The sequence below is a fragment of the Herpailurus yagouaroundi genome, unplaced genomic scaffold (genome assembly GCF_014898765.1).
Source record: "Herpailurus yagouaroundi ecotype Mexico unplaced genomic scaffold, PumYag 28, whole genome shotgun sequence".
Taxonomy (NCBI): domain Eukaryota; kingdom Metazoa; phylum Chordata; class Mammalia; order Carnivora; family Felidae; genus Herpailurus; species Herpailurus yagouaroundi.
In genome coordinates, this window is record NW_024412376.1 from 88,666,286 (window position 1) to 88,679,703 (window position 13,418).

Below are 13,418 nucleotides of genomic sequence, written 5' to 3' on the forward strand. Positions count from 1 at the left end.
GCTCTGTCTCTCTCTGTCCCAAAAATAAATAAACGTTGAAAAAAAAAATTAAAAAAAATAAAAAAAAAAAGAAAGAAAAAAATAAGGACAATTTATTTGTAGGTTTTTACCCCTATGCTCAGTACTTCTCTAATCTCTAATAACAAAACCTTGCCTAAGCTTGTTATTACGTAGCACCCAGTAATACAGGTCTTTTGCGATGAGGTTAATCATTTAACTTTTTTGGAAGACCAGTTATATAAGAAGCAAGAACAACAACAACGAAAATGGTCAGCTCGATATTTTAGCCTTCTGGTCTTTTGATAACATAGCCTCTGCTTTCTAGCAATTTGACATAAAGATTTATAATAAATCTACTATATATGGATTCAGTAGTTATATATATGTAAAGTACTTAGAAAAGAGCCAAAGTAAGTGTTCCATTCTCATTAGCAAATATCACAATCATGAGGATGATTTCCATGGCTCTTAGGCCAGAAAATCAGCCTGGGCTCTGAGCTTTCAAGGGTCCTACTCTGGCTCCCTCCAACCATGACCCTTCCCATTAAGCAATGAGTCTCCAGGACCCGGGGGATGTGTCCACTCAGAACCTGTCCCATCCCACTCTTCTTTTAAACCACTGGCCATGGCCAGTGTATGGTGGAGGTTAAAAAAAAAAAAAAAAAAGGCAGCAGCTCTATGGCATAGCTATGTTACAAATGCTAGTGCTCTCAGACCACTACCTACAGTGACTTTTACTAGACCCCAAAATGACTGCACCAGAAGGGTAAGATGGAATCTGCCCAGAACTCACCTAGGTACTACCGGGGATCCTCAAATTTCAAAGCAATAAACTCCACACAAGCCTATCACTTTACATAATTTTCAGTATTATGCACCAACCATTCCTGAATCCTCTTTCCCATTCTGCTCTAAAACAAGGATTTGTCTTCTCAATGCTGCTGCCTTTCTACTCAAAGCCGTTTCACTCAGTTCTCTAGAGATTTATTCCACTATTTTTAAGTCTCAGCCTCCTCAGAGAAAATTCCCTCATCTGCCTAGTGCTAACTAGAATCTGGCTCCATCTACAGGACGATACATGCACTGCAGCCCTTTCAGCAATAGAAGGGTTGGAATTTTCCTAAACCTATTGCAAGTTCTAAGACACATTGCTTCCACTTGCATGTGAAAAGCCTTTTCTCCTTGGGGGAAGAGATTCTAAAATCTAGCACCACTGCCTTCATTTCCAGCCATTTCTCACCCTCCTCCCTCCCTTGTCCCCAGTACATAAGCCTCTATACCAGGGCTATTCAAAATGTTGTCTATAGACTGCCAACTTTCTGCAACTGGTTCACAAGGAAATAGCTACAAAAACCAGAAAGCAAACATTTAGAACTTGACCACAATTTGATATCAGCAGACTTCTCTTTGAAGGTGTTGTCAAAGGCATGCTGAGACACAAGCGGTGCTTTTTCTACCAAAAGTATTACCCAAACTTTAATGTGCATACAAATCATTTGAGGAATATTGTTAAAAAATACATTTTGTAGTCTGGGGTGGGGTCAGAGATTCCACACGCGTAATGAGTTCTGACTGACACTGATGAGCTGATCTACAGACCTATTTTCAATAACAAAGCTTTAGAAAACTTAATTATGAGATTTTCTCCAACCAACCACATTGTTTGCTATGCCTGCATTTTGCAAATGCTTCTCAAGCATTACAAACCAAAACTCTGTGTTTACTACTGCCTCTATTTAGTCACTGCTCCTAACAGGCGGTGCAACCTTGGGAAAGTTAGGTGACCCCTCTGTGCTGCAATGTCCTTATCTTTACACAAGGAGTAAGTCTAAGTACCTCATAGGATTGTTGTGGGACTCAACTGGGTTAAATAATGTGATACTGAACATGCCTGGCTCATGTTAGCCATTATAATATTTTTAAAATTTTTATTCCTGTCTTATCCACCCAGTGATCTCCTATTCATCCTTACAGTCTTGTTCAAGTGTCACTTCTATGAAGGTCTTTTGACATCCTCCCACCCCACAGTAAACCACTCACTTGTTTGTGTCCTTAACACACTTTACAATCTGACTCCACTAAAACATTCCTGACTGAATACAATTTAATTATGTACATATTTCTCTCTTACAGGCCAGTGTGCACGTCTTGAGAGCAAGAATTTTCTTCATCCATTTCTGTATCCCTAACACCTAGCATGTTGACTGGCAATCTATATAAAAAATCTGTCTGTGAATATTTTATGTGAATGATTATGAATAATCCTTTAAAGCTTTCTAGGCTTTAGCAGAAACAAGCGTTACAAAATGTTATCATCAAGGCCATGAAATGTCAGTATATTTTGTTAGGAAGATTTTCTCAAGAAGTAAAATCAATCATGAGAAATCATTTTAAACCACTGATATAAGACTTAGGCTTTAGGACATGGTGACAATTCCAATTATCTTATTTTGCGGTGAGAGTAAAGAGGAGAAAGGAAACATGGGAGCAGTTTTTAACAAAAAGCCCTTCCAGTTGCAGTATTTGTCTTTTGCAACGAGCGACACTTAAATGTAGAAGTTTTGAAATTAAATTTTCTAGATATCTCCTCCATTCTATCAATATATTGATATATGATTTGGCTAAAAACTAGCTGCTCTAGTACAGATAAAAGGAAATTATCCAGCAAATAATCCAATTCAATCTTTTATTTTATTTTTATTTTTATTTTCTTAATTTTTTTTTCAACGTTTATTTATTTTTGGGACAGAGAGAGACAGAGCATGAACGGGGGAGGGGCAGAGAGAGAGGGAGACACAGAATCGGAAACAGGCTCCAGGCTCTGAGCCATCAGCCCAGAGCCTGACGCGGGGCTCGAACTCACGGACCGCGAGATCGTGACCTGGCTGAAGTCGGACGCTTAACCGACTGCGCCACCCAGGCGCCCCTCTTTTATTTTTTTTTTAATGCATGTTAGCCTAATGGCAGTTTTCGAGTGAAGTATAACTTCTGATTAACACTTCAAGGTAAGCATAAAACCCTGTCTCCCTCCTCTTTGCTTCTAAAACACACTGCAAGCTCTGGAACCCCTAGATTTCACAGGGAAGTGGGGACAAGTGAAAGAAACGAGATTCTCAAGCATGAAGCCCCATACGACTACTTTTCCAAGAACTACTTGCCCATGTCTTTGAATTACGTCATCTTGCCTTGGTTCCCTGCCCCAGCAGTGGAAAATGATCAGGTACATTAATTTAGGAAAGGCAGAGTAATTCTCGTCTTTATTTCCTTTGTGGCTAAAGCTCTTCCAGCCCCAAAGCTTTCTTCTCCTTACCTCTACTCTTCAGTGGAGGCAGCGTAGGGTGCAGGTCTTTGTTACACTCGTTCCGCTCTGTGCAGCACTCAATGGATCTTCTCTGATGAGGAATGGGGGTGTCCTAAAGTTGAGCCCAAACAGCTATGAGTGGGGTTCCCCTAAATTTCAAAGTCACATAATCTAAAATTTTTTTAGCTTATTTATTTATTTTGAGAGAAAGAGAGACAGACAGACAGAGACAGACAGCTCGAGCAGGGGAGGGGCAGAGAGAGAGGAAGACAGAGAATACCAAGCAGGCTCCACACTGTCAGCACAGAGCCTGAAACAGGGCTCGAACCCACAAACTGTGAGATCATGACCTGAGCCGAAATCAAGAGTCAGACGCTTAACTTAATCAACTGAGCCACCCAGGCACCCCCTCAAAGTCACATAATCTAAAACTTGAGATACTAACACCATTCAGGGAATTCACTTAAAATTCTGATAATTTTCCTGAAACATTCTGAAAATATTTTTTTATATTAGAAAATTTCTCTCAAATTTCCATATATTATCTTACTGCAGCTTTTGCATTTCAACAAAACTACTACTACATTTGTAATAACCAGGGTGCATAGTTATAAACTGAGGAAGATGGCTTGCATTAATGCAATTAACTAAACTGGAATCTGAGCGGGATGATCTAAAGAGTCATTAAGCAAGAAGCTAACAGCAAAAATAAAAATAATACTTGCTTCTGCAACGAAAGGAGGAATGGCCCAATGAGACAATTTTCAGATTATTTTCCAACTTACTAAAAACAGGGTGGGCAAGAAAAACAATTCTTTTATATAGCTTGAAACCTAACTGTTTGAAAGCTAGCAATGAAAGTTACAAGGCAGAAGCATGTGATCTTCCTTACCCGGCACTGAAAATCTGAGCCTTCTAGTCCTAGGCATCCAGAAGTGACCACAGGCATCCCAGAATCATCTTCTTCTATCATTGTGAAACAATATCCATCTGTGCTGAAGACCAAACAGGCAAAGTAAGTGTGTGTGTGTGTGTATGTGTGTGTGTGTGTGTGTGTGTGTGTGTGTGTGTGTCTAGGGGAAAAGGAAAGGAACATGTTAATCATTTGTTTTACTACACACAAGGAGAAAGTCAATGATCATTACAAGTTACAACCTGTTAAGAAAATTCCAAAACTTTCTTTTATGAAACTGGATTTAATAGTCATAAAACATTAGGTAATATCTTCTCTGTCTAGAAACTTGAGAGAAAGAAGGAAATAAACTTGCCATGTAACATATACTATTAGTAACCATATACCCCAATTACTACACACTCATTTTGGTCCTCCATCGCCTCCACAAATCCAAAAACACAACTATTTTTCTCACCTTCTATATAAAGGAACTGAGGCTCAGAGAGCTTGAGCAATTTCTCAAAGGCCTTACAGACAGTGAGAGGCAAGGCAGAGGTTTGACCCCACGCAGGTGAACATTTATGCTCGTTCTATTTGCTCCAAATGAAACAAACTTGTCTCTCACTAAGGCACCAAAAGAAAGACAGGTAGAAGCTAGGATCAGCACAACATAACCAAGGTGATTAAGACTGTGCCACTGGATCCCTCTGCTTTGGGACTGATCTGTCATGAGAAACATCAGGCTTTGTTGTAAGCAGGTGGGGCTTACATCGGGGGTACGGTGAGGGCAGGCAACAGAAAGAAGGGCTGTTAACAAGACCATGGAAAGCAAAGAAACAAAAACTAAATTTCTGTGTGGTTTTCTACATTAAAGAGAACGTTCACTTATTCTACCTCATGCAATCCTCTCAACAGCAATGGAAAATAATACTATTTCTATTTACAGACGAGGAAATTAAAGGTAGAGAGTTTAATAAACTTGTAGAAGGTTGCAGAACAAACAGTAACAGAATCAGGCCTTGCATCAAGGACCTCTTGCTTTATCCCCACACGTTTTCCACTATCCTCTCCTGGGACCAAATCTGAAAAACAAGAACTATTATATACAGAACTATTTACAAACAGACTTTACTGTCTTCACAAGTTAGGGTGACTCCTAATATATGTCATCAACCACTATTGCATGTGTTAAGAAATGAAGTACTAAACTATATCTCCATCTTTTTCTCATACATATGCTTGCTCAGCGCCCAAGACAGATATGGCAGTGTAGTCCTGAAAGGTCACAGGAAGAATGCTCTGAGCACTGCATTAGCCATGATTTGTGGATTTGTCTATTCTAAATTAGTGGTAGCAGCATTCTGCCGTACATTAGCCCTTCAGTTATCATCAACACCCTTAGAACTGTTTACTTGGTTTCTAACCCTCGTGATCCAAAATACTTCAGTTTATAAGAACTAGAACAGCAAAGTTCAAATATAGTAGTGAATGGCTAGGAAGGGCCGATGGTAAATCTCTTTGTTAGACTGAGGTCAAATGCATGAAAATTATTGTGGAATACAGACTCTGCCTCTGAACAACCCTTGCTCTCAATTCTTTGGGGCTTTTTAGCCAATTTGCTGAAATTGCTACGAAAATCTAAAGCATGTAATCACTGAAGGCAATAAATAAAAGAGCTGTCCCTTAGAAATGTAAGCAATATGAGCAAACAATACCCAGATGATTTTTTTATTCCTTTCCTTCCCATTTAGACCATATGTGTGACTTAGTTTTCTCATCACAAGTAAAATTCAGGAATTATCAGAAATAAAGTCATCTTAATTTTCTGACATTAGGAATTCACAGGGCTAGAAAGAGTGATACAAGATGTTAAATCTAAACAAAAAAAAAACTCTCCTTATTTATGACTTCCCCTTACTCAAAATCTGAATACATGGAAAGGCACTCATCAGAATCAAAAAAAAAAAAAAAAAAAAAAAAAGAATAAGAAATGCTGGTTAAGCTGTTGGCAAGTTATTCTTACAATGTCCTGGGAAATGTAAAGAAACATCAGGGAGAGTAAATTCAAGCTTTAAAAATATACTCCCTTGTCTGCAAGAGAGTAGAACTAAAAATATAAACAGGGTGTGGAGAAGGAGAGAAACCCTGGAGAAAAGTCAGTGTCCCCTAAGTCATAAATTCAGACAGAAATCAAATATTTAGTTGGAAGACAAGCAAAAAGGTTAGAGAACCATTTCAAGTGCATAATTATCTGCAACAAAGCAAAATTTATAAGCTTCTCATTGACATTACCAGCTAGTTAGGAACACTAACTGGAAATGAGCAGTACAATTACAGAAACTTCAGAATCACTTGAGAACTTTCAATTCTTGAGCAAACACAAACGTAAACAAAGCTATGTTCCAGAGTCAAAGCTGTTCAACTCCCTCTGCTGAGAGAGGGCTGCAGAATGTCACAAAAGGCAATTAAGTCCTCCCACGGGCTTACTTGAACATTCTGCTGCCTGGCTGCCATGTTTAGGCTTAGTTTTTAAAGGTTGTATACTGATTATTATTATCTCATCATTCCCACAGTGTTTAAGAAGAAATGAAGACTCATGAAGAAAACAAAAGTAGGAATAATTTTAAACAAAACTGAAAGTACTGAGATGTATACAGGGATATAGGATGAATCATTTAGTTACAGTAATGATTATGAATTTAACAAAAAGGCTCCTGGGTGGCTCAGTCAACTGAGCTTCCGACTTCGGCTCAGTTCATGATCGTGTGGTCCATGGGTTCGAGCCTTACATTAGGTTCTGTGCTGACAGCTCAGAGCCTGGAGCCTGCTTCACATTCTGTGTCTCCCTGTTTCTCTGCCCCTCCCCCACTCACATTCTATCCCTCTCAAAAATAAACAAACATTAAAGAAAATTTTTAAAAAAGACCATTGATGTGATATTTTAAAAAAGCTGCCCCTGTGTTATAGGTAAAGACGAGCAATGAACAAAATAGAATAGAACAGCTGCGTACAAAGGCGATCAGTTGTCAATACTGACTGCTTCTCCATATTTATGCCATTTCTTTTAATTTGAGGGAGAGAGAGAGAGCACGAGTGGGAGATAGGTAGACGGAGAGTGAAAGAGAGAGAGAGATTATGAGTGGAAGAGAGGGACAGGGGGAGGAAAAGAGGGAGGGAGGGAGGGAGGGGTTGAGAGAGAGAGAGAGAGAGAGAGAGAGAGAGAATCTTAAACAGGCTCCACACTCAGCATGGAGCTCAATGTGGGACTCGATTCCATGACCCTGGGGATCATGACCTGAGCTGAAATCAAGAGTTGGGATGCTCAACTGACTGAGCCATGCAGGTGCCCCAATATTTATGCCAATTTTATGTCAGTATGGGAGAAATACTAGAATTCCTAAATTTCTTTTAAGTTTCAGTTAGAATTGATTATAAAGACTGTTTGGTTTTAGTCCATTTTAAATCAGTCCTTGAGAACATTCCATCTTCTAAAATACCTATTTCACATTCATGAGAATAAAGAGAAGTTTTCAAAGTTTTCTGTCACAGATAAACTCAAAGATACATACAAATTTTAGAGCAGCTATTTAAATCATGCAAATTTTAGTTAATTAGAACAGCTGAAAGCTGCTTACAACTTTGTTAACAGTAGTTCACTTGACAAACATTTATTGAGCGTACGATGATCCAGGCAGAGTTAGATGTCCAGAACTCAGGGTGAGGAAGATGTAGCCTTTGCTTTGAACGAGCTCATATTCTATGAATGCCACAATCCTAGGAGAAGCCAAGTGATTCAAATTCTAGCAGTAAAGACAGAAATCAAAAGCTAGAAGTGTTTCCTACTGAATTGGGAAAAAAAAGCAAAGAAGGATGTTGAACGGTGGTAATTATCAAAGTAATGGAATCCTGAAGTTTATATGTTTTTTCCTTACCACCTTAGACAGATGGATTCCCATAGTAGTAAGGGTTAAAGGGTAAAATATATATGGCTACTACTGGTCCCCTGCTATGATTTTTCCTCCGAGATGTCACTGAACTGGAGGAAGGTGAAGTTGCATTAATGATAAAGTTGCAATGTGAGAAATGACTTCTACTTTATCTTCAGAAATGGGTAACTATCGGGGCACCTGGGTGGCTCAGTCTGTTAGTGTTCAACTCAGTTTCAGCTCATGTCATGATCTCACAGTTCTTGAGTTCAAGCCCCGCATCAAGCTCTGTGCTGACTGTGCACAGCCTGCTTGGGATTCCCTCTCTCCTTTTCTCTCTGCCCCTCCCCTGCTCGCTCGTACGTGCACTCTTTCTCCCTCCCTCTGAAAATAAATAAACTTAAAAAAATTTTAAAAACAAAAGGATGTGTAACGATCTTACATCCTTCTCTAGCAGCCATACCGAGTGATTTGGCATTTTGTTTATTTTCTTCTAGGAGGTACAAGATCTTCTGAATTTGCCTCTCTTTTTGTATGAATCGAGCATTCGTACATTCTCACCTGTGCAGATGTTCTTTGTCTCTCACTTAGATTTGTCTGATTGCCTTCCAGCAGGCCTGCCCATCCCCTCCCTCTGGACTCTAACAATTCTGTACAGCACTTCCTGATAAATCTTACATTTTCCTTCTCTGCTTTAAAATCATCAACAGTTCTCTATGTAGAAGTTTAAAGAGCTCTGAGCTATTCATTTTCCATTAACTCCAACAACAAATGGGCCCATTTAACAGTCTCATTTATGACTAAGAAGCACAAAAGCAGAGTTATTCCTTATAAAAATCTTCATAAGTGCATCTGAAATCACTGCCTTTTCCAACTAAATTATAAATTCTAAGGAAGAACGTATTCTCATAAGTGTGATGGTTTTAACTCACATCTTCTACTGAAAATTTTTTTAAAGATCATAAAACTCAGTATTCAGATGGTCTGAGCAATGGTGGAATAAACTGGATGCAATGGAAGATGCATAAACAAACGAGAACAACTTGCACTTTAAACACTCTGAGATCTTAGGTCAGGGGCGCCTGTCGGAAAACTCACACCATCACATTTAGCAAGAGGTCTGAAAGTCCTGGGTTGATGCAAACTTTATAAAAAGGCTCACAAGCCCCTAACCTTTCCCTTCTTCCCCTTGTGACTCCCCAAGGCACGGCTGGTGTCTTATCTAATTCTTCATTTAGGCAGCCTGGTGTCATTTGCACATCCTTTGTGCAAACATCCAATTACTTACTACACCTGTAAACCCTGAAAACTGTCCAGGCAGAATTCTCGGTCAAACCTAATAAGTAAGTATTTAACTATGGTGAAGTATTTAAAATCATCTCTGAAAAAGAGTGAAAAACAACTTTTACAAATGGATACACTTGTGTGAGCACCTGGATGAACTTGAGAGAGGTGGTAAGTAGTAACAAAAATGACTATCAGAGGCAGACAGGTAAAACAAGAAAGGATGTGTAAAGCAGGATCAGATTATATAGAGAAAAAAACAGACAAACAAGGCTGCAAAATGATACAAAACTTTTGCAGGGTGAAAGCCATGTAAAAAAGAGTTATTCCAGGAGACTTTGAAGCATTCAAGGCATACAGTGATTATCTAAGATCCCCGGAATAAATCTGGAAATGGAATGAGAAGGATTAACAATGTACCTTAACAGCTGGAAAGATATTTAGAAGATAGGTATTATCTTGAGGGAGATAAAATAACAGCTTCACTTCTTGAGTTATGGATACTAAAAAAGGTTCTAATACTTTATTTAGTTTATTTGCGCAACATCCTCTAACATGTATGCTGTGAAGCAATGGAAAGGGCATGGATTTTGGAAGTAGACACACCCACACATGATGGGAATCAAGGCCAAGAATGACTCTGGCCTTAGTGTTTGGCGGGTAACGTGATTGATGCTACTCGCAGAGAGATTAAAAACCCTCTAAACTTAACACATATTTTCTGAATTACTAGGTGGGATTTCCAAATCTCTTTTAAGTATGATATACTTCTGATCCGGGCCACTTTTTAGATTATTCTGTCCAGGAATATGGGAGTGGTAATGAACAGGAGACCTCCCTAGGATACCCAAATTGACTAAGAACTGCCTACAAGACCTCAGGCCACACAGTTTTGACAAGCCCTTATCTAAGCTCAAGAAAGCATATCCTTGTCTTTAGAACTCCTTTACCTAGGAGTGCAAGATTTAATGCAATATTACCCCAAGTATGTTCCCTTCCAGGTCAGCAAACTGCTTTCTACTGGTCTGTGAGGAGGTTAATACAGAAATGGAAACTTGCAGAGTAATACATTTAGCTCTCTTGAATCTAAATAACAGAAAAATAGGAAAAAATTGAGCATGCAATGTGCAAATATTTTTATATTTATGTTTCTAGTAATTCATTTTTATTGTACTCTAGAAAAATACCAGTGCAACTTATGGGGTTGGGTGGGGAGCATCTTTCACCAGAGATAGTGTGAGAAGTACTGATTTGGAAGTCAAAGAGTAGATAGTGGGAATGAAGGAATGGAGGCCCGAATTTATTCTAGGTCTTAGGACTCAGGAATAAAAGCAGCCCCTGTGATTCACATGATTGATCTCAGTTCACAGGAGACTCAACTGGAGTTAACATCCTGTTAGCAAAAAGGATGTGCATTTTGCCCAAGAGTGAATATTCGCTCCTCTGAGATCCAGTTCAGGGGTTGGCTGCTGGTCAAGAATTCAGGACTTTGGAATGAGTATTTCTAAACTGCAGTTATCAAGGTCAATAAATCTGACCTCCATGTTTTAGTTCTTACCCTCTTGACCTCTGACAGCTTCTAACATGGCTGACCTTACTTCCTCCCTCGGTAAACTTGGCTTCAATGACACCATACTCACTGTTTCATGTTCATTCTGGATCTTGTGGGGAGAGCCTCCTTGACCCAACCATTAAACATCTCAAGGCTCAGTCCTACTCTGTTCGATCAGATTGTTTTACTACCGTACTCAATTCTTCATGCTCCACTCTACCCATAGCTTCCCTCTGATATTGAGTTTGACTGTGTCACTTGATTTGGTAAATGGAATATTAGAGGACAAGCAGAAGTTTTAAGAGGTTGCTCCCTCACAGTCAAGTGAAAAAGAATATGCTCTGGTTAGCTTCTGGTCCAAGAAGGATGAACATACATGTAGAGCAGGCAGGAACTGAAGCAGCAGCCCAATGCCAAGTCCACCCAACCCAGCAGGTCCCAGCACAGCTGCGGCCCATTTGTAGACCCAGGAATGAAAAGACAAATGTCTTTAGTTGTAAGTTACTATGATTCTGAGCTCACTTATTTCACAGCAAAAACTGCCTCACATTCTACTCACTCACTCTAGACTCTCCCCAAACCCTATCTTCACTCCAAATCCATATCCCATGGCCTACTCTCTGATGTCTCCATTTTGTAGCTATCAAAAACCTTAAACTCAGCATGTCCAGATTAGAACTTGATTATTTCCCTCTGTCCTCTTTCATTAAAAGCCTACACCGTGTATCTAAATGTACATCCAGACTGGTGAAGCCTCTGTGGGCCCCTTCCTAGATCCAATCCATCAACATAAAACTTTCCTTCTAAATATTTCCCCAACACATGTACCTCATTCTTGCACCAGCACCAACCTAGTCCAAGATCATTCTCTCTCACATGAACTGCCCTTCCTAAATCCACATCAATACCCACTGCCACACCTGCTTAAACAAATCCCCCTCAATGGCTTCCCAATGCTTCCAGGAATAAGACGAACATCCTTAATAGAGCCAACCAGGCCATGGGTAATCTCTCCAGGGTCCACACTCAACTACTGCCACACCTCCTTCTGCTCCCTGCACTTTAGGAAAACCAGTCTTCTTCGAACATGCCAAGTTGCTCCTTCCCACACAGAGAATCTGGAAGAAATCTTCCAAATGAACTTTCTTCCAGATCAACTTAGGACACTTCATTGATGTATAAGGAAAATAGGACAAAATATTTAAAGTTGGGATAATTGTGGAAAGCCTGCCCATATAATCACCAGAACTATATCTCCAATGACACACACAGATTTGCTCTTAATTACTACAGACCCAGGCAAAATAGCAAAGTATCCCCCTAATATGTTTTCTCCTAATAATTTTCTTTTCTTCAGAAAACTCTGAAATTTTCCTGATACTTTTTCCACTTACTACAAAGAGGTGGTGTTTCCCAGGAAATACTGTCTGAGCTCTGGAATCATTTTTTAATTTTTTTTTCAACGTTTATTTATTTTTGGGACAGAGAGAGACAGAGCATGAACGGGGGAGGAGCAGAGAGAGAGGGAGACACAGAATCGGAAACAGGCTCCAGGCTCTGAGCCATCAGCCCAGAGCCTGATGCGGGGCTCGAACTCATGGACCGCGAGATCGTGACCTGGCTGAAGTCGGACGCTTAACCGACTGCGCCACCCAGGCGCCCCTGGTATCATTTTATCATGGCACAAGACTCGGTAATCCAAGTCTGTTCTATCGTGTAAGAGCCAAGTTAACAGACCTCCCTGGGTCCTGAATTCTTTATACCTAATGGTAAGAAATAAGCATCCCCTACCATGCTGAGTTGTTCTGATAATTAAAGGAGATATATATTTATGAGCATACCCAACTTTCCTCTCTGTCATTCAGTTAGTAGATACTTCTTGAGCTGCATATCTCAGGATACACTTTCTTCCTCAGGAAGAAAAAAAAAAGCATCCAGCTCATCTTTATGTTCTTTCCTGGGTAATGAGGCCCCAAATGATTACTTAGATATTCTGCCTGGACTTCAAACCTAGAAGTCCATTTTCCCATTTGGTCCATTACCCTTCTCAAGGGATATTTTGCTTCTCTGGCATTTTAACTCTTGAGATCGGTTCTTGTCTGGTTACTCTGCCACATCTCCCTGGGCATTCTGGCCTCATTAGGCTATGCCTCTCCACCCACTGTTGTCCTCACGAGGGGTGTAAATGCAGGCTATGGTGTCTGGAAAAATGGATGTGGCTGCATAAGGATGCGTAAGAAAGACAAAGCTAGAGTCCAGTTCCAAATTAGGTTTTGTTACAAACACGATTATCCACTAAGGAGTTTAGTTCTCCAATACTCTGACAATGTCTTTCCTGACATCTGGTAGACTCATGTAAGCTCTATCACTATACTGCTTCCCAGAGTCCATGAATATTCCTAATGATGCAGGTGTTCTTTCCAGAAGACCAACCACCACTGACATGATGAATGGTTAAAG

The 13,418-nt window shown here is 39.8% G+C and overlaps 1 protein-coding gene across 19 annotated transcripts in view; it reads right to left on the reverse strand.

The window, feature by feature from the left end:
* The window catches only part of BMPR1B (bone morphogenetic protein receptor type 1B), a 414,391-nt gene that overhangs the window by 31,925 nt on the left and 369,048 nt on the right, over nt 1-13,418 (reverse strand). For 11 of the 19 annotated variants that reach the window (XM_040478031.1, XM_040478058.1, XM_040478039.1 and 8 more), the window contains 2 exons: nt 4,194-4,296; nt 3,311-3,413 (listed from right to left, as the gene is read on the reverse strand). In XM_040478031.1, the coding sequence (XP_040333965.1) occupies nt 3,311-3,413; nt 4,194-4,296 (206 nt within the window). The remainder of the gene's footprint in view (nt 1-3,310; nt 3,414-4,193; nt 4,297-13,418) is intronic. The other 8 variants (XM_040478105.1, XM_040478113.1, XM_040478161.1 and 5 more) reach the window with 1 other exon arrangement.